This window comes from Watersipora subatra, chromosome 4, assembly GCF_963576615.1.
Source record: "Watersipora subatra chromosome 4, tzWatSuba1.1, whole genome shotgun sequence".
Lineage (NCBI taxonomy): Eukaryota > Metazoa > Bryozoa > Gymnolaemata > Cheilostomatida > Watersiporidae > Watersipora > Watersipora subatra.
In genome coordinates this window covers 8353958-8379964 of record NC_088711.1, presented here as the reverse complement: position 1 = coordinate 8379964, position 26007 = coordinate 8353958, and the positions used below count along the sequence as shown (strand labels likewise).

The 26007-nt window shown below is 35.3% G+C and overlaps 2 protein-coding genes across 2 annotated transcripts in view; one reads left to right on the top strand and one right to left on the bottom strand.

Annotated features, from left to right (window-relative positions):
* LOC137393881 (WD repeat-containing protein 91-like) overlaps positions 1–2243 on the bottom strand; it is a 26090-nt gene extending 23847 nt beyond the window's left edge. The window contains exons 1-3 of the mRNA XM_068080593.1: positions 2234–2243; positions 1787–1947; positions 735–922 (exon numbers count right to left, since the gene is read on the bottom strand). Coding sequence (XP_067936694.1) covers positions 735–922; positions 1787–1947; positions 2234–2243 — 359 coding nt within the window. The remainder of the gene's footprint in view (positions 1–734; positions 923–1786; positions 1948–2233) is intronic.
* Positions 2108–26007, top strand: LOC137395215 (CCR4-NOT transcription complex subunit 3-like). Its single transcript, XM_068082058.1, has 12 exons — positions 2108–2274; positions 7571–7713; positions 11283–11378; positions 15391–15621; positions 18652–18765; positions 19149–19254; positions 19601–19794; positions 20716–21097; positions 21236–21480; positions 21700–22010; positions 22100–22358; positions 25465–26007. The coding sequence occupies exons 1-12, from the start codon at positions 2250–2252 to the stop codon at positions 25561–25563; spliced, it is 2205 nt and encodes a 734-aa protein (XP_067938159.1). The 5' UTR covers positions 2108–2249; the 3' UTR covers positions 25564–26007.

Here is a 26007-nt window from a genome sequence, read left to right as displayed (position 1 = left end):
TAAAAAACTCATAATTCTTAATATTTTTAACACTAAATATAAATAATATATATATAGTATTTATTTATTATATATATATAAATGAAGCAGAACTTTCTTATAAGCAGCTTGAAACTGCTTTAAACTGCTAATAAAACAAATTACAATTTTATGACTATACAAAATTGATTGTGCTAAGTGTCATAAATTAACTGGCTATTACACCTACCTGCCATTTTATAGTTTACAAAACCGGTTGCTTAGAAAAACAATACGGTTACGAGTAGTGGCTACAAGGCTATGGCAAACAGAAACTATACATGTGCTCCTTATAGCTTTCTTTAGAGGTTGTTAAAGAAAAGTAACCTCAACAATTAGTGTTGAGGTTTAGCTTCCTACAATTTGAAGGAAATTGAAAAATAACGAGTCAGGTGGCAGGGTACCCCACCTAAACATTGAGATAATGTTCTCAATATTGGAGCCACATGTTTAGAATTTTCTCAATTTAAAAGAATGTACTGTATTGCTAGTAATGGTTATTTTGAATACTATATTGAGTATCACTAGAGATTATAGTATTCATAGTTAGTATTACATAGAATATGACTAAAGACTAATGACATAAACCATTTATATCAAGCTAGTGACAAAATGAAAAGTATTCTCCGTGTTCAAGCTTTTACAGTTGTCTTCACACAAGGATATTCCTTGAAAGTACCATTTGTTTTACAGTACAATTAGAAATGAGACTATACCTGCCATTTGTTGTCGCATAAACCACATAGTACTTCAGGATGCTGAAATATATTTTTTTCGTACTCGTGTGATATTGTCGTTCTAGTCGTGAGAAAATGCGAATCTCTAAGTAAGCCCAAAAATCCTTCAGGCTTTGTAAATCATGAGAAAAAACAAAACCAATGATGCGCTCCACTAACAGTTCAGCCTAAAAATAGAACAATGGCTATTAAACCATGCGAATAACCTGAGTAAGAAATATAAGCAAAAGTTTTTCGCTACTAACAGGATATGAACATATTAATGAGAACAAACAGTATATTACTGCAAGTGAGGCGATATTTATGGCCTGTGATAGATGTTAAGCCAACTAGTACAACCAACGATGTTGTAAAATGCTACTTCATGTAACTGTTTGTCATCACCATAAGGTCAATGTGAAAAACTTAGTTGGGCGTCATAAACACTCTAAAACTTTTGGCCTCCGCACATGTTAGTGCAAGGACTGTAGCTTATATAGTTGAAACAACTTTAGAGCATACTATAGAATTGAAATAATCTTTCAAAAATTCAGTTGCAGCAATCATTGATATATTGCTTTACACCATAACAAATTATGGCAACAATTTAAATGACAAAAAAGTCTTAAACAGTGTAGATATAGTAAATGTAGGGTAAACTATACCTACTTGAATGCATATATGATAACCTTTTGAAGTTTTCTATCTTGCTACTTGTTCGTTTAGTATATATATACCAAACAAACCACTTACAAATTATTTTTGTCTAGCAGGTGTTTGTTGTCTTGAAACCTTTTTGAAAACAAAGGGCCGTTAAATTGTTACTTCTGTGGGTAGTTGCTAAATCAATAACTGCAGCCAGCTGCATGGAACCCTACTACAAGCGGTTCATTACAGTATTACTTTCTAGAAACCTCTTAAGTGCAACAGAACCCTATGTGTTAGCTATTCACACTGTCATTGGCGGCAAAAAATGTCTGGATTCTGTATTATATGAACAAAATGTTGTTATATACTATTTGTAAAATAATAAAAACAACAAAAAATATTACCCTAAAACCTTTGTCTCGGTCTCCTTTTAATTCTGCATCTAACTGTTTTGCTGATTGAATAAAACCTCTAAATATTAGATATTCTTTTACCAAAACATCGATATTTTCGGAACCGGAAGTCATATTTATAGCGAAATTATAAAGCTCAGCAAAATTGGCCGCTACAAAAGCTTAGTCTTCGTGATTGGCTAAATACTGATTTTTCCATCTCCTATTGGACCGGAAAAGGTAAACAAAGCCGATTTGATCGTATAACTGTGCGCATACAAGAAGTTAGGAACTATGTTGACCTATATACGCGTACGAGTTTTCGTATATGGGAGATAATCGTAATGGTAGCCATTATATATGTAAAAATATTTTAGCGTGGAACATTTTTCAAAAGCTTTTAGATAGACGAAGGCTTTTGAAAGCAGCACTTCTAGATGATGCCCAGAGACCTATTACATTCATTCATATAGTAATGGCTGATAAAAGACGATTACAAGGTCGGTTACTTTCAGCAAAAGTAGTAGGATTTCCATCGTGTGTCTACCGTTTGCCTTATACATTTTCAATTTCGAAATCCTACATATCATCTAAACAATGAAATACCAGCAAACACTAAGCTTTAAAAAACATGAATCATTTTGTATTATTTTCAGTTTGCTTCAAATAATAATTTTTTACACAAAATGTTGATACATACAATAATGGCTATATCGCGGTGTGAAAAATTAGCCACCGCATAAAACCTTCACTACCCTGCAAACACTATAAAGCATTTGGAGACAATTAGTGATTAGATATTGTCTTACTATATATTTTAATTAAGTTGGAGAAGCTGCTTTGTTGAATACTATAGATTAATTGAAGCCTCTTGCCCAGCAGACCTGCATATTATATAGATCTAGCAGAAGGTGACATAAATGCAAAATAAGAATGTAAATCTTCTAGGTATGTAGTTTTATTTGTATTCTAATTTTATATGTATTTGAATTATGGTTATAGAAGTTTTGCTTGTTAGACATCTAAGCCCTAAAATTAGCGTCCTTATGTTTACCTGATATACTTCGCTGCAGGGCTTGTATCTGCAGGCCAGGTGTGCCAGGAAAGCAGCTGAATATTTCACCAATCGGTTTTGTCCTATTTTAAGATGTCCTGCCATGCAGGTAACTCTATTTTTGTTGCATTCATGCCTATCTTTTTTGATGAAAGCATCCACTTTTGCAGTTTTATGCTTTCATTCTTTTACAAACTTCTGTGTTCAGCAATCTTCTTGAAGGAGCATCTTTATACTGTGACATGTATTAAATACTTTGGGAGTGGACAAGAGGGGGACAAGAAGCGCTCTGGTCTAAGCTCTTTTATTCTTCTGATGTTTGACAGCAGTGGTTCTATGTATCGTTAGATTTATCCTTGAGGGTTACCCTTCACAGTCCCATGTTTCTTTGGCTTATTTAATTTCTTATGGTACTTTTTGTGGCTTGAATCTTTTGAGGTCATTCTTTATCAAAGATCTTCTTTCTTTTGAATAAGCTGTTTGCTCTCGCTAGCTCCTTTAGCACACTACATTGTTGAGTCTGCAGTTTGTCAAACTGATAGGTATCGAGGTTTCTACACTTGGGTGTTCTCCAGTATTTGCTTTTTTTTCTTTGGCAGTCTTCTTTCTCATTGAGTTTTGTCAATAATGTTTGCCACAGTAATTTTGTTTGACAATTTAATTCTTTAGAGTTGCTTTGTTGGTAGAGACATAAAGTTAAAGCACTTCTTATTTCTATCAACTTGGCATTATCATGGTAAAATTTGTAGTGGGTGTATCAATAGTTTTATCCAACATGCGTATCATTGCACCCAGCTCAGCTCCAAGAAAATTTTCACTTGGGAAGTTTTTGTCACCCCTGTTTTATTGTAAAAAATTAGCCTACACATTACCAATTTTGCACACATTTTAAGTGAAAACATCACAAAGAAACACGGATTTTAGGTAGATGTTAGATATGCTTAATTTGATTAAAAAGAACACAAATTCTACTTGTATTAATTGTTCAACTTTCTAAGTTTCTATTATTTTCCTTCTAGTATAGTAAAGGAAGTTAGCAAGAGATTAGGTTATATGAGACAGTGTCAATATTTAGACAGAATGAAGGCATTATGAGGTGGTCCATTATTTTTTCACTCCATTGTATATCATAATTAAAAGTTCACAAAGAAGCCCCAATTATAACTGACATAATTTGTAATCACTTTCATAAACATATTTATTGCCTATTCCTAACATGACATGATTTTAGGAGGATAAAAATTGCAGCGCCATCTTATATTAATTTCAAGTGGTTAGTGATTTTTTATGGAGCACAAGATTTTTGATTGGCATTTTGACTTTATGTAGAAATAGAACCTTTAGAGAAATAGTTTGTATCAGCGCACTTGTAAGATTTAGTCATCTGTTTTTTCCACGGCAAATAGAAGAAAGATCTTTGTGCAAAAAGGGTGTCTAACAAGCACATAGATGTACACAAAAAATCTCTGTTGTATTTACTGTCAATGTACTCTTGCCACTGTGGACAAAGTTTAAGCCATGTCTGATCATTCCATAAGTAGTAATGAACTAGCCAACATGTTAGTAAATCCTGGTTTCCACATAGCAGCGCAAGTGATGCAGTGACCGTGCGCAATGCATGGCGTCGGCTGCGATGCAGTGTTTCTACAGCGCGCGTAGGCGCCATGCTTGCATCGGACAGGGTGGGTAATTTCCGCTTACTCTTTCCTATGGGAGACCGATTTTTTCGCGATATAAACTAAAACAGACTAAAACATCCCTCCGTTTGCATTGTGGGATAGATTGAAAAGGTCGAGCGGTGTATTGTGGGATACATCATCGCACGCACCTGTCGCAAGGATCTATTCGGTTGGATCCTTGTAATCCTTGGATCCTTCGTTGTGCAATGAGGTTTTCACATCACAGACATATGACGTCGTGCGTGATGACGTCGTGACGCCTTGTTGTGCACCTTGTGCGGTCATATGGAAATTTGAGTTTCAACCCCAGCTTACTAAAATTGATACAATAGAAATGCGTCATAAAATAGTTGATTTTAGTAAAGTTATGTCACAGTATCTTGATGTGACTTTCCAATGGTTATTGTAGAAGAATTTGATTTGTAACACATGCTTAGCAGTAAATTAGTTAGTTGCTAATATAATCAAATGGCTAAATGTGTGATCAATCTTTGTATTAGCATTACGATTTTACTAGCCGCTGCTAATTCCTGCTTGAAATAATAGTAATAATAGCAATAACAATGCTAGTTGTCACAAGACAGGTATGTTTCGTGAATTTGATTTTCAATAAACGATTCCAATAACCTTATGGTTTTTAACTAACTATTGTTGTTGAGTATTTCACCTTATTTATCAATTAGTTGGATAATTCACTATTTTGTAGCTAATTCGAATCATGCTTCTGATTGAACGCATCCACTAGAGATATACATTGTAGCATTTAGCTTTGGTTGCCGAAATGAACCAAATGGATCCGTTGATAAGATACAATGTGCTCTGCTGTCATGTTAGATGATGCTCATCAAATGCTGGGCATTGCTCTAAGATATTTATGATGGTTGCGGTTAGATATAAATATAGTTTGTATTAGCAATATGATCAAATTTTATTAAGATTTCTTTCAAAAAAGTACAAAACATTGTAGAACACTAATTGATCAATAGCTTTTTTGTTAATTGGCACCTTAATTGGCAACGTTTAGCCGGTAATGTTTCACTGTCATTACAGCAAAAGGTGTATAAACATGTGCATCTTTCGGCCGTTATTACTCTAACCACAATACCCACTTGCACATTTTTACTGTCTTTTTGTAAATATGGGCATTGACAAAACTGATAATTAGTAGTTTTGCAAAAAAATTTCACTTTGGTTTTGAAAATTGCTGCTAAAAGTTGAGCTGCGTTAAATACCAATGTCTGTGAAAATGTGTGATGCGTGAAAATGTGTGATGTGTGAAAATGTGTGATGTGTGAAAATGTGTGATGTGTGAAAATGTGTGGTGTGTAAAAATATGATGCATGTGTGAAAATGCCAATGTGTGAAATAGGGTAGGCTTGCTTCTTATCTCCCTCCATCACCACCTTATGCACTGTCTGTTTTTTGTAATGCCAAGGCTACACCGCAATCCGCCTGTCTGTAATGTAAAAGCAATGCGACGAGAACTACCTTTTCATTTATATAATTCATCAGCTTTAATGCGCCATGCAATTACCTGAAGTACTTATTGTAAAGTTCTTCAGGTGTTCATTGAATTAAGTGAAATACAGTGGATTCTTACACTAATATTTTCTTCTACCTATGACAATTCAACGTGCGTAGGAAATAGCGGAACAGCTCACTTTCCTGTGTTGCGGTTTGGCTGTATTGGTTAAACAATAGAATAAATACTTGTTTTTAAAATTGTTAGAAAAATGATAAGCTTTTTGTAGTATGGCACCAATGCTGTCTCTAAAAATAACGTTCCATCTCTAGCCAACATAATCTACAATGTACAAGGAATATTATAAAAATATAGCCCATGCATTAAATAAAAATTAATAATTTAGTAGGAAACTAGGCAAGTTTTACTAGGTGCTTCGCTTTTCAAACTTGTAAAAAACTGTCATATGTGAGCACGAGCCTTCACGGTATGTTCTTTGCCCATGGCACTATCTGTAGGCACTATCTGTAGGCACTATCTGTTGGCACTATCTGTTGGCACTGTCTATTGGCACTGTCTGTTGGCACTGTCTGTTGGCACTGTCTGTTGGCAATAGTTTAAAATATGAAAAACTAATACTAAAAGTTATCTTGGATTATTGTGCATTGCTTCATAATTTTCAATAAAAGTAAAGTGAAATATTTGATGCTTTCGATTTTAATTTGTTCCAAGATCTGTTTCATGTATTAAACAAATATTAAATAAATGTCTATAACATTACACTGCAGCTCGGCTAATTTGGTTTACCGCTCGTAGTAAATGCATTAAAACAAATACGTTATGTAAAACTATGTAAAAAGCTATATATATATATATATATATATATACACTCTGATGAAGAAGAATGTAAAATGTTTTAAAAGCTTTCAGTTCTTAATATATTTTTATATATATATATATGTAAAAAACTGAGTTATAAGTAAAGCGTTAATTTATTATTAAAGTAAGAGTCAATAAAAGAGGCTTATATCAGTACCTCGTCTTATAAACATGGCAATAGAGGTTTAGTAATGTATACATACGGGTAAGTGCGAAAGTAGAGGTAGCCATAGACGTATGGGGTGTAACTTATATACAAACTTTAAGCCAAATCTAAGGAGAGTTAGTTTAAAGTTAGCGTTTTCTATGATAGAATATTTTTTTACATTTGATTTTTCTTTTACCTGCCACTTTCACTTACGAGTTGGCGATGTTTTGAAAGGCTTTCAACATTCTTTGCTAGAAATTACTTCCAAGTACAGTGCCATCTAATTGCTTAAATTTGACTTTCTATACGGGAAAATTTGAGCCTTGAGGTGTTTGCATGTAAGAATCTATGTACCTGAACTTGCTGTTGCGATTGATCGGAGTTCATTCTTTTAAACAGCTTTGTGTTTAGTAACTGTTGGAAAGGTCTATTCTCTGATTCATAATCCTAATGCGACATTTCTTGCTTGGCAGCTCATTATTTTGGAAGATCACACAGTAACATTAATTTTGTTAGATCAATGTTTCTGTGGGATGGCAGAGCTATGTGGTCTTATTTTTCTGTTTTATTACAGGAGAAATCGATAGATGCCACAAAAAGGTACAAGAAGGTTGTGAAGTGTTTGATGATATTTGGGAAAAATTTAATTGCGCACCCAACTTGAACCAAAAAGAAAAGTTTGAGGCAGACTTGAAGAGGGAGATTAAGAAGCTACAGGTATGGCAGAATATCTGAGGGCGATTTTAATGTTCTCATGGGAACAACAACAATTATATTTAAGGAAATTACATATTATTAGGCAGCATCATTATTTTTCAAGGTTGCGCCCACTAGACGCCTAAACCAAACACTTGATGGTATGTGATGACTGAGTGGAGTAAAAAGGTCACAAAGTACTTGCATTAACCATTGGTAAACATTTTCTTTTATCGCCTAGTTGTGGCAGGTTAATATCATTAAATGACAGTTTTTTTTGTTTTTTTTTCATATAATGCCGAAAAGTCAAGAGGATCTTTCTATTTGAATTGTATCTAGCTAAAGTACCTTTAAAACATGTGTGTGGTGAAAACATGTGTGTGGTGAACATACAATCGCAAGTTGTTGAAATATGAATGATTATTGTCCAAGGTTTGATGGTTTCTGCTTAATATACAACTCGGCAGTTTATATGGTTTGTCTGACTATATCAACACAGATTGGGCCAGGTTTATAAAAATAATCCCATCATAATTATCATTATCAAAATTATCATTTGCGAAAGTGTACCATGCATTAGTAAGTTGAACTCGATCGATGCAGAAATCATTTGGTTATTCTGGTGGGAATAGCATCTGTCAAAACGTCTTAATTTACATATGCTCTGGATTTTGGTCATAAAAATTAGAAATTTTTGTTCTTTATTATGTACAAGAATCATTGCATTTAAATCATGCAATCTTTACTTTACTTTTGCTTTGCATTTGGGACGGACCGTCACACTATTCTTCGTTCACCTATCGAACTAACCCTTTAACGAATCAGCGCAAATAACAACGAATGCGCTGTAAAGACTACTCTGTTCAGCTGCACAATTTGTACCATGGACAGTAGATAAATATTTATTAGAAGGCTGGGAAATTTCTGTAAAACAGGAATATCAAAACTAGGGAGTGGACTGTATATATATATATATATTTATATATGCATAATAGCTGTGCTACCCGATGTTGCCCGGGTAATAAAAAAGTCTTTGGTCAGAAAATTGATCTATATTTAACACATAACAACATTTGCCATTCTAACGTTCAAACTTCATATCATGAGAAAAGTGTTAGGTGAAATAATTTATTAGAAAATAAAAACAACTGTTAAGGTTTTCAAACTTTGTCAAACCACTTTCAACTCATATTTCCTCATATCGTGAGGAATATGTTTCGTGCAAGTCAAATAAATTAAAAAACATACAACGACTATAAAAAGGTGTGTGTATATAACAGAGGTTATTGTGCCACCAGAAGCTATCCATCAAAACTTTGATCAAAGGAGTCACTCCTACTCTACGGAGACTCTTCCCACAGAGGCAATGTAATTGTCCGTGCGGAAAGAATTGGCCTTGACCCCAGATATAGTTTTGAACCTTACGAAAAATACTTCTTAACAGGGGTGTCGAGAGCGCGTGACCGCATCTGTAAAATAATTAGTGTGCGCTATAGCTATATCTATAGCCGGAATGTGTACCAACATACGACATACTTTGAGAAATATAGATATACAATAGATGCAGTATTTATAGTTTCTTTCATAAAATTACTCAATATTAAAAAGTATATATATATGATGACTAGCTGTACTACCTGGCGTTGCCCAGGTAATAAAAAAGTCTTTGCACAGAAAATTGATTTGTATTTAACATAAAACAACATTTGCCATTTTAACTTTTAAACTACATATCACGAGAAAGGTGTTTTGTGTAGTTGAAATAAATTAACAGAGAAAATAAAAACAACTGTAAAGGTTTTCAAACCACTCTAAGTTTTAAATTTCATTACTTGAAAGCAGTGTTTTGTTTAAATAAATTAGGAGAAAAAATAAAACTGTAAATGTGTTTAAATGTAAATGTGAAATCATTAACGAGTAATGGCTAAATATAGTCTGTTTTGCTACGATTACAATAAAAAACCATTTAGTATACAATTATATGATTTTAGTTTGTTTCATTGTTGGCATCATAAGACGAAAATATCGTATAGACGTATAGAGTGGAATAGGAACCCATAGTAATTATCTCACGCAATCACCCCCTGGTAAAAATCATCAAAATCATCATCATTAAAAATGATAACAAAACAGTATGTTAACTTAAGTAATTATAGTTACCTACAATAACTTTAGTGCATTTTGTGGTTATCATCTGCAAGAAAATGTAACATTACATGTGCCGAGTTCTTATCTTGAGACAGACGTGTAACATAAACGCTGAATCTTAAAATGATATTAGCTTACTAAACACATACTTGACGAAAGTTTTAGTATGTACACTGTATTTTAGTAAAATTCAAACGTTAAACTAAAGTTTTATCACTCGTCTGTTGACAAATCCGTTTTTACTATAACAGATAAAGCTGAACGGATATAGCGGCAGAATAGCGTGTTGACATTTTTGTTGTTTCGTCGTAGTCAGTACAACAGTCGCCAAATTTCAATTTCTAGAGAAATTATTGTTGATCTCGTATGTCGGAAAAAAAATTCGTCCTAGTATGGCGAGGTCAAAAAAGCATCGTGTTTCATAAAGTCAGGCGAAAACAATATTTTATAACAGGGGCATCGTAATCCTACAGGGCGCGCAATCTATCATTTAATACGTCATTAAGCGTGTGCAATCCAGAAAAGGGTACGATAAGAGCGATGGAATGTTAAGGACTGCCTAGCTCAGTGGTTAAACGCTTGGTTAAAAACTTGCTCACAAATCCAGCACAAAGCGAGCTTTTCATACCAAGATTTTAATAGCTATAGTTGGATGGACGGACACTGAGATTTATATATTTATATGGTATTATATGGTATGAATATATGGTATATATATAGTATTTGTAATACAGCTGAAAATTGGATGCTCTATTTTTGTAATATTTGAAAATTTTTAATAAAACAATTAAACATTGAGCAGCATGAGCATCTCTTGTTTTACAGTGTAGTATATATTACAGTATTGATATATATCGCGCCACAAGATAGACAGTTGAAATTCAAAGGAAAGCTCATGCAAGCTTGTTTTGTACAAATAAGGCTTACAGCTTTATAGCTTTTATCCACATGCCAAAAGTTTGGATTCACTTAGTTAGGCATTTTTTGTCTTCAGCGTGTTTGTCAATTTTGCTGTTAGCTTTGGATAGACTTTTCATACTATTCTCCAGTTAACTCGACTGACTATGATTGTAAGCTATGCAAATGCGACAAGCAGAAATATCGCTAGATAAAATTCGGGCTATGCGTTTGTTTGACCACCTATCTGCAAGAAGCTGACTAGAGATTGGATGGCTTGTTATTTGTCATAGGCGTCACATCTATTGTTCATTGCTACTTGTAACTGTACTATTAGTTTTAGATGGCTTGTTATTTGTCATAGGCTCACATCTATTGTTCATTGCGACTTGTAACTGTACTATTAGTTTGATTAGCCGTGTGACATGTTTAGAGTTCTGCGCCAATTTGTGAAATCATAGGCTGTGGTTTTTTGGGAAGAGACATTTTGTGAGACTGTAACCGATTAACTTTATATGTATCCTCTGTTATTTGTCTATCTGTAGCGGCTGAGAGACCAAATCAAGACATGGCTGAACAGAGATCAAAACGAGATCAGGGACAAGTCTCCTCTCATAGACAATCGAAAGAAGATAGAAAATGTAGGTGCTTATTTATAGATGCATCTGACCGCTTGCAGTCATATTCTTGATTGGCATACTGTATGCATGGATGTTATAAGCATATGTTGTAGCCATATTCTTGCTTATAGCTAGCTGTAGTGCTATAAATTGTATCTTTCAAAAGTACTTACTCGGTGTAAATGGTCATTTATGCTGTCAAATTGGTAAATTAACCTTCAGGGTAAGACTAGGGCTGCTATCTTGTTATTACAGCACATATAGCTGATTAGGAGAAATCTACTTTTTTTGTGGTTGAGCTGCTATTGTCTTGCTTTAAAAAGTCAACTTTTGGCTACATGGGTATAACATATTTTGTACTACTGTAGGCATTATGACAGATCATAACTTGATTTTGCCTTGCTTAGTAATCATGTGAAATTGAATCAATAAGATTCCAGATTTTTTTGTCATAGATGTATCGATATGTTGTTAACATATCTACTAGGGTATTTACCCCTGGGTTGGCATATTAAACGGGAAAAACATTTTTTTCTAGGACAGCGGGAAAATCTTGGAATATTTGAAAAAAGGCAGGAAAACATGGGGAAAAGTGGTAATAATTGGGATAAAGTAAAAATATTGGAATTATATTGAGAATTAGTTAATTTTTTTGATGATTTTTATCAACTTGGTTAATGCATACAATTTATTGCTACCAGGAATGAGATTTTCTCAGAAAATACTTGCCTGGGCACAATTTTGAGTAAAATTCTGCGTGGATTATTTAGAAATTAAATAGAGTGAACCATAGTCTGTGAGTTCATGTGGGCTGAGACTTTATTAATTAGTGAACATACCGTAAAACCTTTATTTGAATGCCATGCTACTCTATGCTCTCCTAGATTGTTGTTTTTGTTTAAAACCATTTCATATTTCTCTGGATGTTGAGGAGACAGCCAGACAGTTATTGACGCCTTCTACTTTGTCTTCTGACCTCAACTCCTTTTCTGCACAGCTGAGCTAGTCGATATTTGCGTCCAAACATATTTTTAGCAGAGCAAAACATTTATGCGATGCCATTTGGAATGTACAAGTATAATATACACGAATATACATGTAATCAAAATAGCCCTAAGATTTTAGCCTCCAAATATGTAGTAGTACATATTCCATCATAAATTCTAAAACTTTTTTTACGTACATCGAAGTATCAAGAATGCGTTAAACAAGGAACTACTATTAGCCTGATACAGTTATTAATTATTTTTTTATGGTGTTGTATTCAAAGTTTTAACCAAAAAACGTAATGCGTTAGAGTTTAACAACGGACTTGGATACGAACAAATACAATGAGTAAATTGATTGTTATTTATGTAACCGAGTCATTATTAGTACGGTTTTGTGAGCACTTTTCTACTGATCTCTTGCTATTATGAGTTTGAAAAAAGTTTAAGAATGTCAAATAATGACGGTAAAATAGAAATGGCGTTCATTTAAAGGGTGGCACTCTATTTTTCAACCTTTATCCTACAGTGGCGCTGAAATAAAGGTGACATTCAAATATAGGTGATGTTCAAATAAAAGTGGTGTTCAAATAGAGGTGGCATTCAAGTGAGGTTTTACTGTACCTATGTTCATTTCAGGTCAATATACAGTGAAACATGGATAACTCAAACTTCACGGGACCGAGTGAAATTGTTTGAGTTATCAGAGCGTTCAAGTTATCAGAGCACTGTCACAAGTCCATGTATTTACTTATTTATTAGTAGATACATGTACATATACAAACTATAATATAAATCAAAAGCATGAATGGCTTGTTTCAAATTAAATGCTTCTGATGTACAGTTTAAAATTTTTTTATCAAAAAATATAGAGATTTTTCTATCACCTGAAATTTGTTTGTTGTTTTATGTGATGTGACTGCCAGGACGTTTTCAGATTAAAATTGGCAAAACTTGATCGCTGTTGAGATGCTCAGAAGAAAAAACATCTTTTTCTTTTGAGCGTTTTAACCAAGATTAATTTTGCCTATTTTTCTTGAAGTTTATGCGAAGGTTACCTCATTTTTCCTTGCCTTCGAAGGACCATCGCTAAGCGGTTGTTTGGTAAAAGTCAAATTTCACCTAACTTGGAAAAGTCGTTGACAAAAATATTTTGCCAATGATGGTAATAACAACGCCTACGAACTCCTAAAAGTTGAGGTTTATCGTTATGGCTTGGAATAAAGTGACATTCTAAAGCGATGACAACTGTCTCGGTAGCCGTTGGGCAAAAAACTGTTTGAGTTAACAAAGTTGAGGTCGAGTTATCTGAAGCAATTTATCATTGCATGGGAACGGACCAAACAAAACCATTCGAGTTAACCAAGTGTTCGAGCTATCCGAGGGCAAGTTATCCATGTTTGACTGTATTTAGTTGTTTCAAAGATGATGTAATAATTGTCTTGTTTCAGAAATGCTGATATGTTTCACTAGATAGGCCATTTTAATAGGCCCAATAGGCTAATTTGTGAGAAGATGAAATATAATTTTTTCCAAGACCAGATTGGAATTAGAAATTTTGAATTTAGCTAGTTGGAATTGCTAGTCTGTTCATTACAATTGAGCAAAGTAATTGTAGATTGAAAACAGGTAATAAAATTGTTTTTTCTTAATTGTCAATTACTGTTATTGAGCTTATATTAAACTGCTAAAACTTTCTCATTTGCAACTCAACTTTCACCGTATCAAGTATGGCTGAATATTGAGTATACCATAGCTATGTCAATCCAAAGCAGGCCAATGGATAGCATTTGGGTGTGGAATTGGAAAAGATCAGCATTGAGGATGGCAAAACAATTAATATATATTTGTATATATATTACAATATATGCATATTATTACTGGAAATAAAGTTATAAAATTGTTTTACAAATCAATAAATTTTTAATATATATTCAATTTAACAAACTATAGTTCAATTTTCTTTTATGCAAACTTAATATTCTTACTTTTTCATGTTGTTTATCCTATTTCATTCTGTAAATGTTCATACTTTCTCCGCTTCATCCCACTTTTTCCTAATAAACATCTTTTGTCCCGGTGCTGTAAATACCACCGGTATTTTCGCCTTAGTCAAGCTGTTTTAGAATCTTGAGCTGTCATGCCTAACGCGTGTGCATGCTATGGTGATGTTACCTTGGTACAGCCTTAAGACAGTCTAGACGGCTCGGCTAGAGCACCTGTAATAATTGATGTTAGTACATCTGATCCTGACTATTGTAAACTGAGATTACTTACCATTTTCATTAGTCTTTGTTCACATTGGTTGTATTTGATAGCAATTTGGTGTATGCATCAAATTACTGTCAAATACAGTTGGAACCTTGTGGCTATGATCTGTGTATGCAGATGATTTTAAGGATGATTACGCATTCTCGCGTAATCACACCATAATCTCACCAGTGTCGGGTTTGCGTATGGGATAAGTATGCATGAGACGCTTGGATTTATATTGCATACCTCTTTATTATATTTAATTGAAGCAAAATGGATTAAGCTCGACCATGACTGGGGTACATGGCCAATAAGTTGTCTTATAAGTTCATTGGATATTACAAATATTATTGTTGGATTTGTCATAAGATTGTCTTGTAATCGATAAATTTTTGTGCTGCTCACTTTTCCTTGGACATAACCTGTCTCTGATGGATTTTGTACATATGCATGAAAGGGAATTCAAAAGCATACTAAATGAGCACATATCCAACTTTTTAGCCATCTAAAAAGCTCAGCATAATGAGAAACAGATTAGTGCTCGCCTTCTATCGATTGTTATTAACTAAGGAAGAGACTTGAAATGAAAGTTTATCTTTCTGTGTTGTACCTGTGCCATTATATCCCTGTCTTCGTGTTGTTACACCATACTCAGGCTGGCATACTAGGAGATATTTTAATTCTTTTACTAAAAACTTATGTGTTGGTTTTACAGAAAGGTTGCTCAACAGTTTAAATGTATGCCAAATAGCTATTTACATATTTTTCATATTTTTTTATTTATGTGTTGACAGCGAATGGAGCGTTTCAAAGTGGTAGAAAAGGAAACGAAAACAAAAGCTTATTCGAAAGAGGGTCTAGGAGCAAGCACGAAACTTGACCCGGCTGCAAAAGATAAACGTGACATGGAATCATGGCTTCAGGACTCTATAAATAATTTGGAGAAACAAGCGGAACAGCTTGAGAGTGAAATGGATACAATATCAACCAGTGGAAGCAAAAAGCGAAGTAAAAACGATAAAAATGTAAGTGGATGGTTGATCGAGGTGTAGTGAAATATTATTGACATCAACCTGGTTAATTGTGCTGATAGCCAGTGGTGTGTGTAAGATCAGTCCTTTTGATACCAAATACACGGTCGCAAATACCTAATCCACATTAGTTTCAGCTCTCAGGCTTTCATATGTATTATTTTGTTTTACTGAATATTAAACTATTTACTGCTTCAAACTGTTTAAAGTTTATTTTACATTTAAATTTTAATCTACATTCATGGAACTCAAATAGCACACCAACGATCTGATTGAAAAGCATATTTGAATTCGCAAAAAATATACCAAAACAATACAAAAGTGCTTCTTATCTTTCAGTATCTTCTATGTTGTAATTAAAATATATTATAAAATATTTATCATTTGTTTGAACATTCTGATTGGAGTTACTGCAAAAACATCAGATGCTCAGAAAAAAACTGTAACAATATTTAAATGGCTTCTCGTTAATAGTCACTTATTAGCTGATATAATTACCAAGAATATATGACTTCAATAGTCCCCAGCTTTTACTCTATAGAAATAGATTATATTTTATATCCAAAATCAAAAGATCAACAGGAATTTAGGAGTCACTTAGCCTTCTTGGTAAAGTTTAATAAAAAAAACTTATCTAGCCTAAAAATAAAAAAATATGCAAGAGGAAACATTGCTAAGGTTTTGAGGTTATTTTAATAAGAATTTTACTGTCTTGTGTTTGACGTGGACTGAATGTAGCAAAACATTGAAAATGGATCTTCGGTTGATACTTGATAGGAGTTAGATATTCTAGATTATTATTAAAAACAGATAAAGCTTTGTAAGGTGATTGTAGTTGCTAATTAAATGCTACAATTAAAACAGTTTTTCAGTGGTAGTTTATGAATGCACTGATCAAGTATTCTGCTATGTTTTATATTCAATGTTTTCTTATAACCTTGTATAAGTTTGCTAACTATTCATCAGTATCTGACATTTTATTTGGATCAAATTGTGAGCAGTCTGTGAACATTTGAATATCTGTAGTTGTGCATTGTGAAAGATATTAGATCTAAAGGCTAGGGATACCGAATTTTACACGGAGGTGAACAGCCAACTGCAGGCATACACTGACATGAAGTTGTTGTTTTAATCTTTGCTTCCTATGTCAAAACTTGTACAATAGAACAAGAAAAAGACAACATTGTAATTTGTTGAATTCATACCAACAAATAACGATGAATGATTCCAGTAGTTATGTATAGCATTAAAAATGTATGATTTTAATTGAAGAAACCTGTATCTGTAAAAACGTATACAGGTTTATGTGACAGCTAAATTTATAATGCGATAGTAGACGTTTTTATTGTAACTTTAGAGACAGTTTAACCCTTTTACCCCCCAAGTTTATGCGAAATCTATGATCGACTGCTGTGGACGCATTTTTGCGAAATTTATGGTGACTGCGTTGTAACTAAATATTACTGATTCGTGACAACATAACCTACGTTCTTTGGTACTTCTTTGGCATTGACTGCGATGTCCAAATATTTCTCTAAAAAATGAGCCTATATTCGTGAAGCAAATTATAATCTTTGATTAAAAAATTCCAAGTCAAAAACGTACATTTTTTTCTGACACTCAAACTTGTTAGTTATAATATGGCTTCCGGGAACACCTCTCGTGTTAGAGAAGAAGAATAGCCTTTGTTGATGACACGATAGTCTATTCAGACTTTATTGAACACTTAGATAATGAAAGTGACTGCACTGAGTCTGACAATGATGAAAGTATGGTGTCGTAAGAGTAGGGAACATTGTAGAGGATCGTGATAACTTCGTAGTGATCATAGCTTCACATAGCTTTAGCGATGCACATTATATAGATACATTAAATGCTTTGCATAGTTCTGTTCGTTAGCATGTTGGCAACATAAAATATGTAACAAAGATGTTCTAAATAGTGTTTAAAATTGAAACAAAGTGTATACGTATCATGCAGCAAAATCGGCATTTTTCAGTAAAATTGCTGGCTGTAGACCGAAGCTAAATTTGTACATGGATGGCAGCGAAAGGGATAAAGTAACTTTCTTGATATATATTTTTTGTTTTCTTTTTAATTTCTGCCATCATTTTTCTTTCTACTGACAAAACTGTACTGTTTATGGGAGACTTAACATATATCTTGAAAATTACTTTGCATGTTAAAACAAATCTTTACTCAAGCTTTAAGCCATGTATGGAAAATCTGTATATAGAGCTGATCATAAGCCGACCTTTAATTGCAATTCAACGTGTCGTTTTTGGCAGCGTTAAACAATGGTTCAATGACGGGATATTGTAATTCGAGCCATAGAGTTGTCTTCCTTTGATCAAAGCTGTAATAATCGGCTTCAGCTTTGTCCTTAATAACAAAGCAGACCGAAAACAACAATATGAATAGTAAAATAAAATTGTGAAGGAAAGGTTATATGCCTGAGACATTGAGTTTACCTGAGCATTAAAATATCTCACCTATTATAATAATGACAGCGTTAGGTCAGTAGCAGCTGCTAGTGTTTATTAGCCAGTTTTATGTAGTCACTCTTTAAGTAACATGCGAATGTTTAACATCCTAGAGTTGCCACTGATGGCTCAAGTGCTGTTCAAAGTGTGACTCGAAGATTAATTTTAATATTATTGAAGTGTAAACTTTGGCACATGTGGTTCAGGTTTGTGACTGACCCAGAATCCTATGTCACCACTGCATTGTTTTAAAAGTCACCGAAACTTACAGTTACTCAGATTACAGTTATTAATGTATTATGCAAACAAAATATCTGGAGTTTTCCTTTTTTAGCAGACCTACCACTGGAGATTCAGTCAATTTTTCTAAAGTTTTTTGTTTCGGCTTACATGAATTGCTGTGTAGACCTCTGAAAGAATGTCTAGATGTTTAGCAGTGGTAGGTCTGCTAAACAATCAATCAACAATCAATCATATCATTGAAGACAAATGGGCCGTGCTGTTGATCGCTGAATTCTACAATTAGTCAAACCTGTTGTAGAAAGAAGAAAGGCTTAGTGATTTGAGAAAACGTCATGAAAGACACAAGTTTCACATAAAACAGCTGGAAACCTTGCTTCGTACTCTAAACAATGATGCAATAGAAGTCAAGCAAGTAAGTTTTCATCCATGATCACTGATAGCAACAGCATCATACATGCTAGTCCACGGCTGTGGTTGAATGGAAAGGCTGTGGGTTTGCTGAAGCGATAAGGATCTGTGTGCTTTTTTAGAATCTTGTTTTGGGTTTTAGACAAGGTATCTTACTGTCAATCCTGCTTGACTAAAAGATGAATGTCAAAGGTTTAAAGTATCGATAGTTAGTTTGGAGAGTTCGGAGTTGTGCACTCTCGGGTTTTATATACGATATTTTATGTTTGTGAGATAATCAATAGTTTGCATGTAGAATCATTTTTGATCCAGCTCATCATCTGTCAGTATATACTTTGTTTTCTTTTGTATCGACTTAGATGTGATGGTTACATATTATTACATTAGATAAAAGAGATAAAGGAAAATGTGGATTATTATGTGGAGGCAAACCAGGAGGATGGTTTTGAGGAGGATGAGTACATATACGATGATATAGATCTCGAAGACTTAGGTGAGAAACTTGCTTTTGCGCCATTCTTGATAGGATTGTCATTCCTTGAGGTTTTTAGAGGCTTGTTATGCGTAGGAACAATATAAACTACTCATCAGATCCACAAGATGTTTATAGAAGTATTTTTCTTTGCTGGTCTGATATGGCAAGCCCTGGTGCAAATTGATAATGTTTCTATATTAAAGTTATGTTTACTCGCCAAACTAATCAGCTTGTTAGTAGATTTCAAGTGAATGCTGATTAGAAAGCTTGTTAATGAATAATTTTTGCTCAGTGAGTCGTTAAATCCCTAAATGATAAGAACTACCGCTTAGCTGTCATTGCTCTCCCCATCCTCTGCTCTCAGGAGGGGAGCAGTTCGTTGTGCAAGCAGCTGTCCTACATTCAGATGTCAACAGTCATGAATCTGACTTGACGAACAACGTTGCGTCTCACTTATTGCTAAATCATACAAGTTCATCAGAGACTCCATCCAGCAATCATTCCAAAGATGCTGATGTAGAACGGACTAGGCATTGGTCCAGTACGAATACGGAGGAGGTGGGTGACATTAATATCAATAGTCCAAAAATGGAAGGCGTTTGCAATATAGGTCATGACACGAATGTGCAAGTGAAGCCCTCTCGTTTGTTTCCTAACCCTTTTCCTTGTTTCTTAATTTATTTTTTGAATGATAGAATTTCAATTTGAATGATATTTGTAACATTAGCCATTTTATGACATTCTGACTGTTTTACAGCTTTATGGTTCAAGTGCAGTGTTGTACACTGCACTTAAAGTAAAGTAGGTATAATTGAGTTGTCATTTTGATATGATTAACACTGTGTTTCCATGCTTTGAATGGGTTTGGAATTGCTTCCACTCCAAATCATAGCAACGGTGAAATCCGAACGCATTTGACGCCATTTCACTTAGCTAAATTTGTGCGAAGACATTCGCTGTGACAGCACTTCGACATCATAGAAGCGCTCACTTCGAATCAATAATACTCGACTCAACTCTCACCAGTGGTGAAAGCTCTCACCACACGACCACCTGGGTCTCCGCCACGAAAATGTTCCATTGCTACTCTTTACTGTTTATGCTTCGAGTTTTTGTCTTTACATATCCCCTTTAGGATGGGTTGATCATACGAGCATCATACGAGGATGACGAATTAGCTACTTTTTAGTGCAACTAGTGGATTACTCATGGATTGAAATGTGACCATAAATCGTAAGCGAGTTGATTTTACCATGTTTAATTTTGAGTGATGCATCATGAATCTTGGAAATACCTATAACGGAACTCTTTATCATTACAACGGTGGAGTGTAAATTCGTCTGCAGGCGGCAACTCCAAACCTATTCGAAGCATGGAAACACAGCATAAGTGTAATGTATTGATCAATAAGTTATTTACATTATAATTATATCCTTTCAACTTCTCAAGTCTCTCTATAGAACCATTTGGTATTTGCAGCCAAAGACCAACGGCCCCACAAGTGCACCCTCTAAGGCACCTCTAATTATCAACAGCAAAAGCTCGTCTCTTTCGTCCCAACCCAGCATTCACGACTCTCCTCCTTCGTCAGCTGCCCCAAGCGTACCAACGACTCCTCTTGCATCTCTCTCTACCTCTCACTCTCCCTTCTCTTCAACCGCTAATCCACCCGGCATAAACTCCAGCATATCTATACCTCAGTCACCTGCAGCAACAACAGTCCCCAGCAATCTCAGCTACCCCTTGGCGCCAACTCCGCCCTCTTCATCCCTGCAGCCAGTTGTTCAACAACTGACTGTCATATCCTACTCAGACGCAGCCGCACCTTCCAGTGAGCAAACTAGTCTGACAACAAGCGCAGGTAGGTCAGACTTTAGGTTTCATTGGGCCTTATTACCCTTAGCTTAGTTATAAAAAAGCGAATCGTTACTAAGTGTACGTACCATTTTAGTTTCGTGTTCATTTGTGCTAGATTACATCAAATGATGGTTATGTGCAGACACACGGTCAACAGAGACACCACCTCAAAGCTCAACGCCAAATTCTTCGACAAGCAGTTCGATAGGCAACTCTGTTAGCAACTCAGCCATCCCTTCACCAAGCCCTTCTCCAGCCAACTTCTCTGCAGATACTCCTGTAAAACCTGAGCCAGTGCGACTGCAGTCCCAGCAAGGCCACAGCAATAGTCTCTATCAGAACGGTCCTCTAAACAATCTTTCCTCTCTTAATGGTGCTCTGCCAAAGGTTGGTGCTCATTTGGCACCGGTTTGTCTCGTTAGCAATGCGTCTCTGATTGACTGTGCACATTGAGGGAGTTCCTTACTCATGATAATGTGGTATATAAATGTTAGATATAGATATGCTTAGATACGATATCGCGATGACTCAAATGCATGGCTTATTCTTATCTACTGAAGTAGTTGAGTAGTTTAGGTTGTTAAAATAGAGCTGAATTGATTATAGCCTGCTGGGGATAACCCTCTGCATATGGCAACTCCGTCAGTGACAACACCTCAGTTTCCTATCAGTCAGGCCTTGTCGGCCTCCTCCAGTTCAACTGTCACGTCAGATGTCAGCATGATATCAAAGCAGACAACGACGGCGACACAGGCATCGACCGGTGCCACTCAAACTTCCACCCTGAGGCTTACTCCTTTGCTAGGAGTAGCTCCTCTTGGTCCACGCAAGTTAAATGAAGAGCATCATCATCAGGCAGAAATGTTATTGGCAGCTTATTCGCATATCCCTCATCCGTCTGACTCTGAGAGGCTCAGGTTTGTGTTAACAGAAACCACACATATTTGCAAATTCCCATTGGCTACTTGTCAGATTCTGTTAGTGTTATAATTTCTTAATCTTACAGGAACTATCTGCCGCGCAATCCGATGCCGACTCCTTCTTACTACCCACAGACGCAACCACCGCATAATGACACTGTAGAGTTTTTTCAGCGGCTTTCCACAGAGGCTCTTTTCTTTATTTTCTACTATATGGAAGGAACTAAGGCACAATACCTCGCAGCGAAGGCTCTAAAGAAACAGTCTTGGAGGTTTCATACTAAATACATGATGTGGTTCCAGCGACATGATGAGCCACGCACCATCACTGATGAGTTTGAACAGGTATTTTAGCCACCGGTGTAGTCAGTCTGATTGACTTATTTATATATGGTTGACTTGTTGTGGAACCTTTTAATGCGAAACTGGTCGAGAGTTGTAACACATCCTCCAGATGTTGTTTGGGTTACTAGTATTAAATTCTTGAAAATCTTTACGGAAGTTTCCTAACATATTCATTAGCGATAAGTCTGCTTAATTAGCCATGCCAATATTACTAAATCTGTGGACTAGAGTTTATGAGATTGGCTTTGGAGTCAAATTTATTTTAAAGCACATAAATTACATAATTTTTTATTATATAGTTCAATACATCCGAGTCTTGGTTTTCGAATGAGTCAATGTTTGACATGGTGAGACAGACATTGGTTGGTGTTTATAGGATTTTCCCAGAGTTTTTTGCAGATTTCCCCTGGGTTAATTAACTATGCTTCAATAAATATACTGTCGTTGATAAAGGTAACGAAATCACATCGATTAAATTGTGATCTGCAGCTGCGTGGCCCTAGGACTTTCGCGAGATCACGCAATGCTTGAAATTAATTAGTCTCAATCGTGCCCCTCAACATCACATTAAAAAGAGAGGGCTAGTGCATAATATCATCGTGGTTCTTGGAATCTGAGTTATTTGTCATAGAAATAATCTGTACATGGAGAGCTAATGAAACTGATTTCTTTGTTATCTTCATTGGTTCTCTGGAGTTGTTCTACCTTCGCCTGCCACTAGAGTCATTATCGTAATTGATAAATATAAGCGGTAAAATGAGCAGTTAGAGCACACAACACCAAATATGAAAATTGTGACGTCACAATTTTCGAGCCTATACTATTGAAGGTTTCTGCGGTAGAGCTCTGGGGAAATCCTATAAACACCAACCAATGTCTGTCTCACCATGTCAAACAATGGCTCATTCGAAAGCCAAGATTCTGATGTATTGAAATATATGATAAAAAATTATGTAATTTATGTACTTTAATTAATTAATTGAATCTCTTTATCGTCCTCTTCAAGGGTAAAAAATCTTGGTAACTGACTCGTGTCTTATACTCTGGCAAACTTACAGATATTGTATCGCTTTTTTGTGTCATTTCCTCTGCTCACATAATTCACCAAAACATGCTTGTGGGCCCAACACTGGAAGTGTATCATCTACCTTAGCTAGGAAGATGTAGTCTTCTGTTTCATGTACTCCAATGAATATGTGTTTTTTGTATTTAGAAAGTAGGACTAGTTACTCATAAACTTGCGCTGCCGGTTTATGATCTAGATGAAGCTCGTAGAGAAGATTAGTAATATATGAAAGTAGATGCAAGAGTGCTAGTTAAGAGCAAGTGCTAAATTAACCAATATTCCTTTTTACTAGCAATCGAAAAATGTGTGTTGTGGATGAGATTTGCTCAACACACCCTGATATATAATTGAATTACAAAAAATGTTACCAAAATGTGCCGTAATGTTTGGCGTACAAGTCCAACCGGCGTCGAAGTCTAATGTTTGATTCAAAAATCCTAGTTTTGACATGTACCTGCCGTATAAGTCAACCCACTTATCTGGTTAAAATCGCTTGATCGTTAATAGTTCACTTGGCATCAGAGGCGGGTGATGCATAGCTGAAGGAAGGTCATTAAAAAATGCCAATGTTTTTGTGTCGTTGACAATATGATGCTTAAATAAAAGAACGAGAGAAGACCAGTTTAATGAAGACCACAGGACACGAAATACAGCCCTTCACCGTTGTATTGGACCCTCTAGCCAATAGACCGAAACTGCCACCTCTGATAATACTGTACGCCTTTAACAGAAAAGCAATACTGCAAGACAGATTTCTGTCAGGAATTGTGATTCATGTACAAGAAAAAGTATGGATGATAGCGGATGTGTCAAAGGGATTACCGAAGTGTGGGCTTGTAGGCAGATACTAAGCAGATACTCGGGAAAACCGTAACCTCCGTATAAGTTGAGAATGGATTTTAAGCTTGAAATTTGGTGTCAAATTTTCGACTTACACGCCGGAATTTACAATATGTACCTTATACTATTGGTTTTAAAAAGTACCGATATGTTTTGCTTGGAAGCCTTACAGCTGCGTTATTTTGTGTCAAGCTTTGTTATTCTATGTGAAAAGAAAAGAATTTTTGAGCTAATGATGAGTGTGAATGCTCAAGCTAGTTTCATAGCGAGCCACTGCATTAATAGACAATGATATGTCAGTCCAGCTGTAAAACGATCTCCCATCACAATTTTCCACTGGCAGCCATAAGCAAACTTCTTTCAGAATATTACATGGAGGATTTAGAATGCTTATTTTGGTATTGATAATTTAGTTAAGATGGCTGGGGCGCAGTGCAGCCCGAGTTCCATTTACCAATTTAAGCAGGCAAAGGAGAGTTGTTGCACCGTCCATCGTCGCGATGTCATCCATGTCATAATCAATAGAAAGATAGCTTATTATTTTTACCTCACACTTACCCTTGCAAAAGTATTTTATCAAATGGAAAATCTTTAGTATAGTATTCCTGATATTTAAAAAAAATAGCATGCAAGATAATTTGTAACCACACCTAGATAAGCACTTATCAGCAATAGGAAACCAACCAACCATGTGTATAGAGACATTTGCAAGTGTATACTTTGCAAGGGCGTAGATACGGTTTTATCAAATGTACACGATTATATCAATATTAAAAGTGCAGACAGCATAATGCAGATTTTTGGTTTACTTGCAAACTCTCATAACGTCCTCCTTTTAGTTTCATCGCTAGACATGCTTCTCATAGCAATGTTTTCTATAGCGTGCAAGTGACTATATTTCAGCTATTAGTTTTCTAGTAGTTTTTTTACAATGATTTTACTAGTTACCCATGCTAATATGTGGATGTGTGTGCACAGATAATGCTAATATTTGATTGATCTAGCCATTACAGACTAGTAGAGGACCAGTAGTGAGTGTGACATTTACTAGGTACATGGAGACAGTAGGCATTCGGAGTGCAACAAAAAGTTAAGAATGATGAAGATAAGACAATGCCGCAATTGTTACATACGTCGCATTCACCTGTTGACCCTCTCTCTTTCCTATAACCCCTTCATCCATCTATGCTTTTGTTGTAGGGAACCTACATCTATTTTGACTATGAAAAATGGGGACAAAGGCGAAAAGAAGGATTTACATTCGAATATCGATACCTAGAAGACCGGGATTTGAGTTAGCGACAGGAGCAGTTACTCCTCAGTAGTTATAGTGTTGGCTGAGACTATTAACTGATAGCGTATGGTTGCAAGCTTTGAAGACCTATAACAGATAAACAGTTAATGGAAACATTGAAGCCTATTATGTACTGTACATTGTGTGAGGGAGATGTAAATGGCTACTGACTATATCCGTTAACTTGTGTAATATATTGGATGCTTCTATGACATGACTTACTGACGCAATCAATGGATCTTATTTGTGCTTTGACAGTCCCATTGTTTGTTGCCAGTGATGTACAGACCTATAAAGGACAGTTTTATAGCCGTGGATTTATTGGCTGTTATTATTTGTCATATGCTCGGTCAGATATCCGTCACACCTGCATATTTTTGTACATATTGTACTCAGCATCGCAATGTTGGTGGAAAATCAAACAATAAAATTCGCTGAAATTTGTTGCA

Coding starts and splice junctions, on each gene's coding strand:
- LOC137395215 (XM_068082058.1), top strand. CDS start 2,250: ATGGCTGATAAAAGACGATTACAAG. Junction 19,795..20,715: donor CCAGTACGAATACGGAGGAG/GTGGGTGACATT, acceptor TGGTATTTGCAG/CCAAAGACCAACGGCCCCAC. Junction 21,481..21,699: donor TTAATGGTGCTCTGCCAAAG/GTTGGTGCTCAT, acceptor AATTGATTATAG/CCTGCTGGGGATAACCCTCT.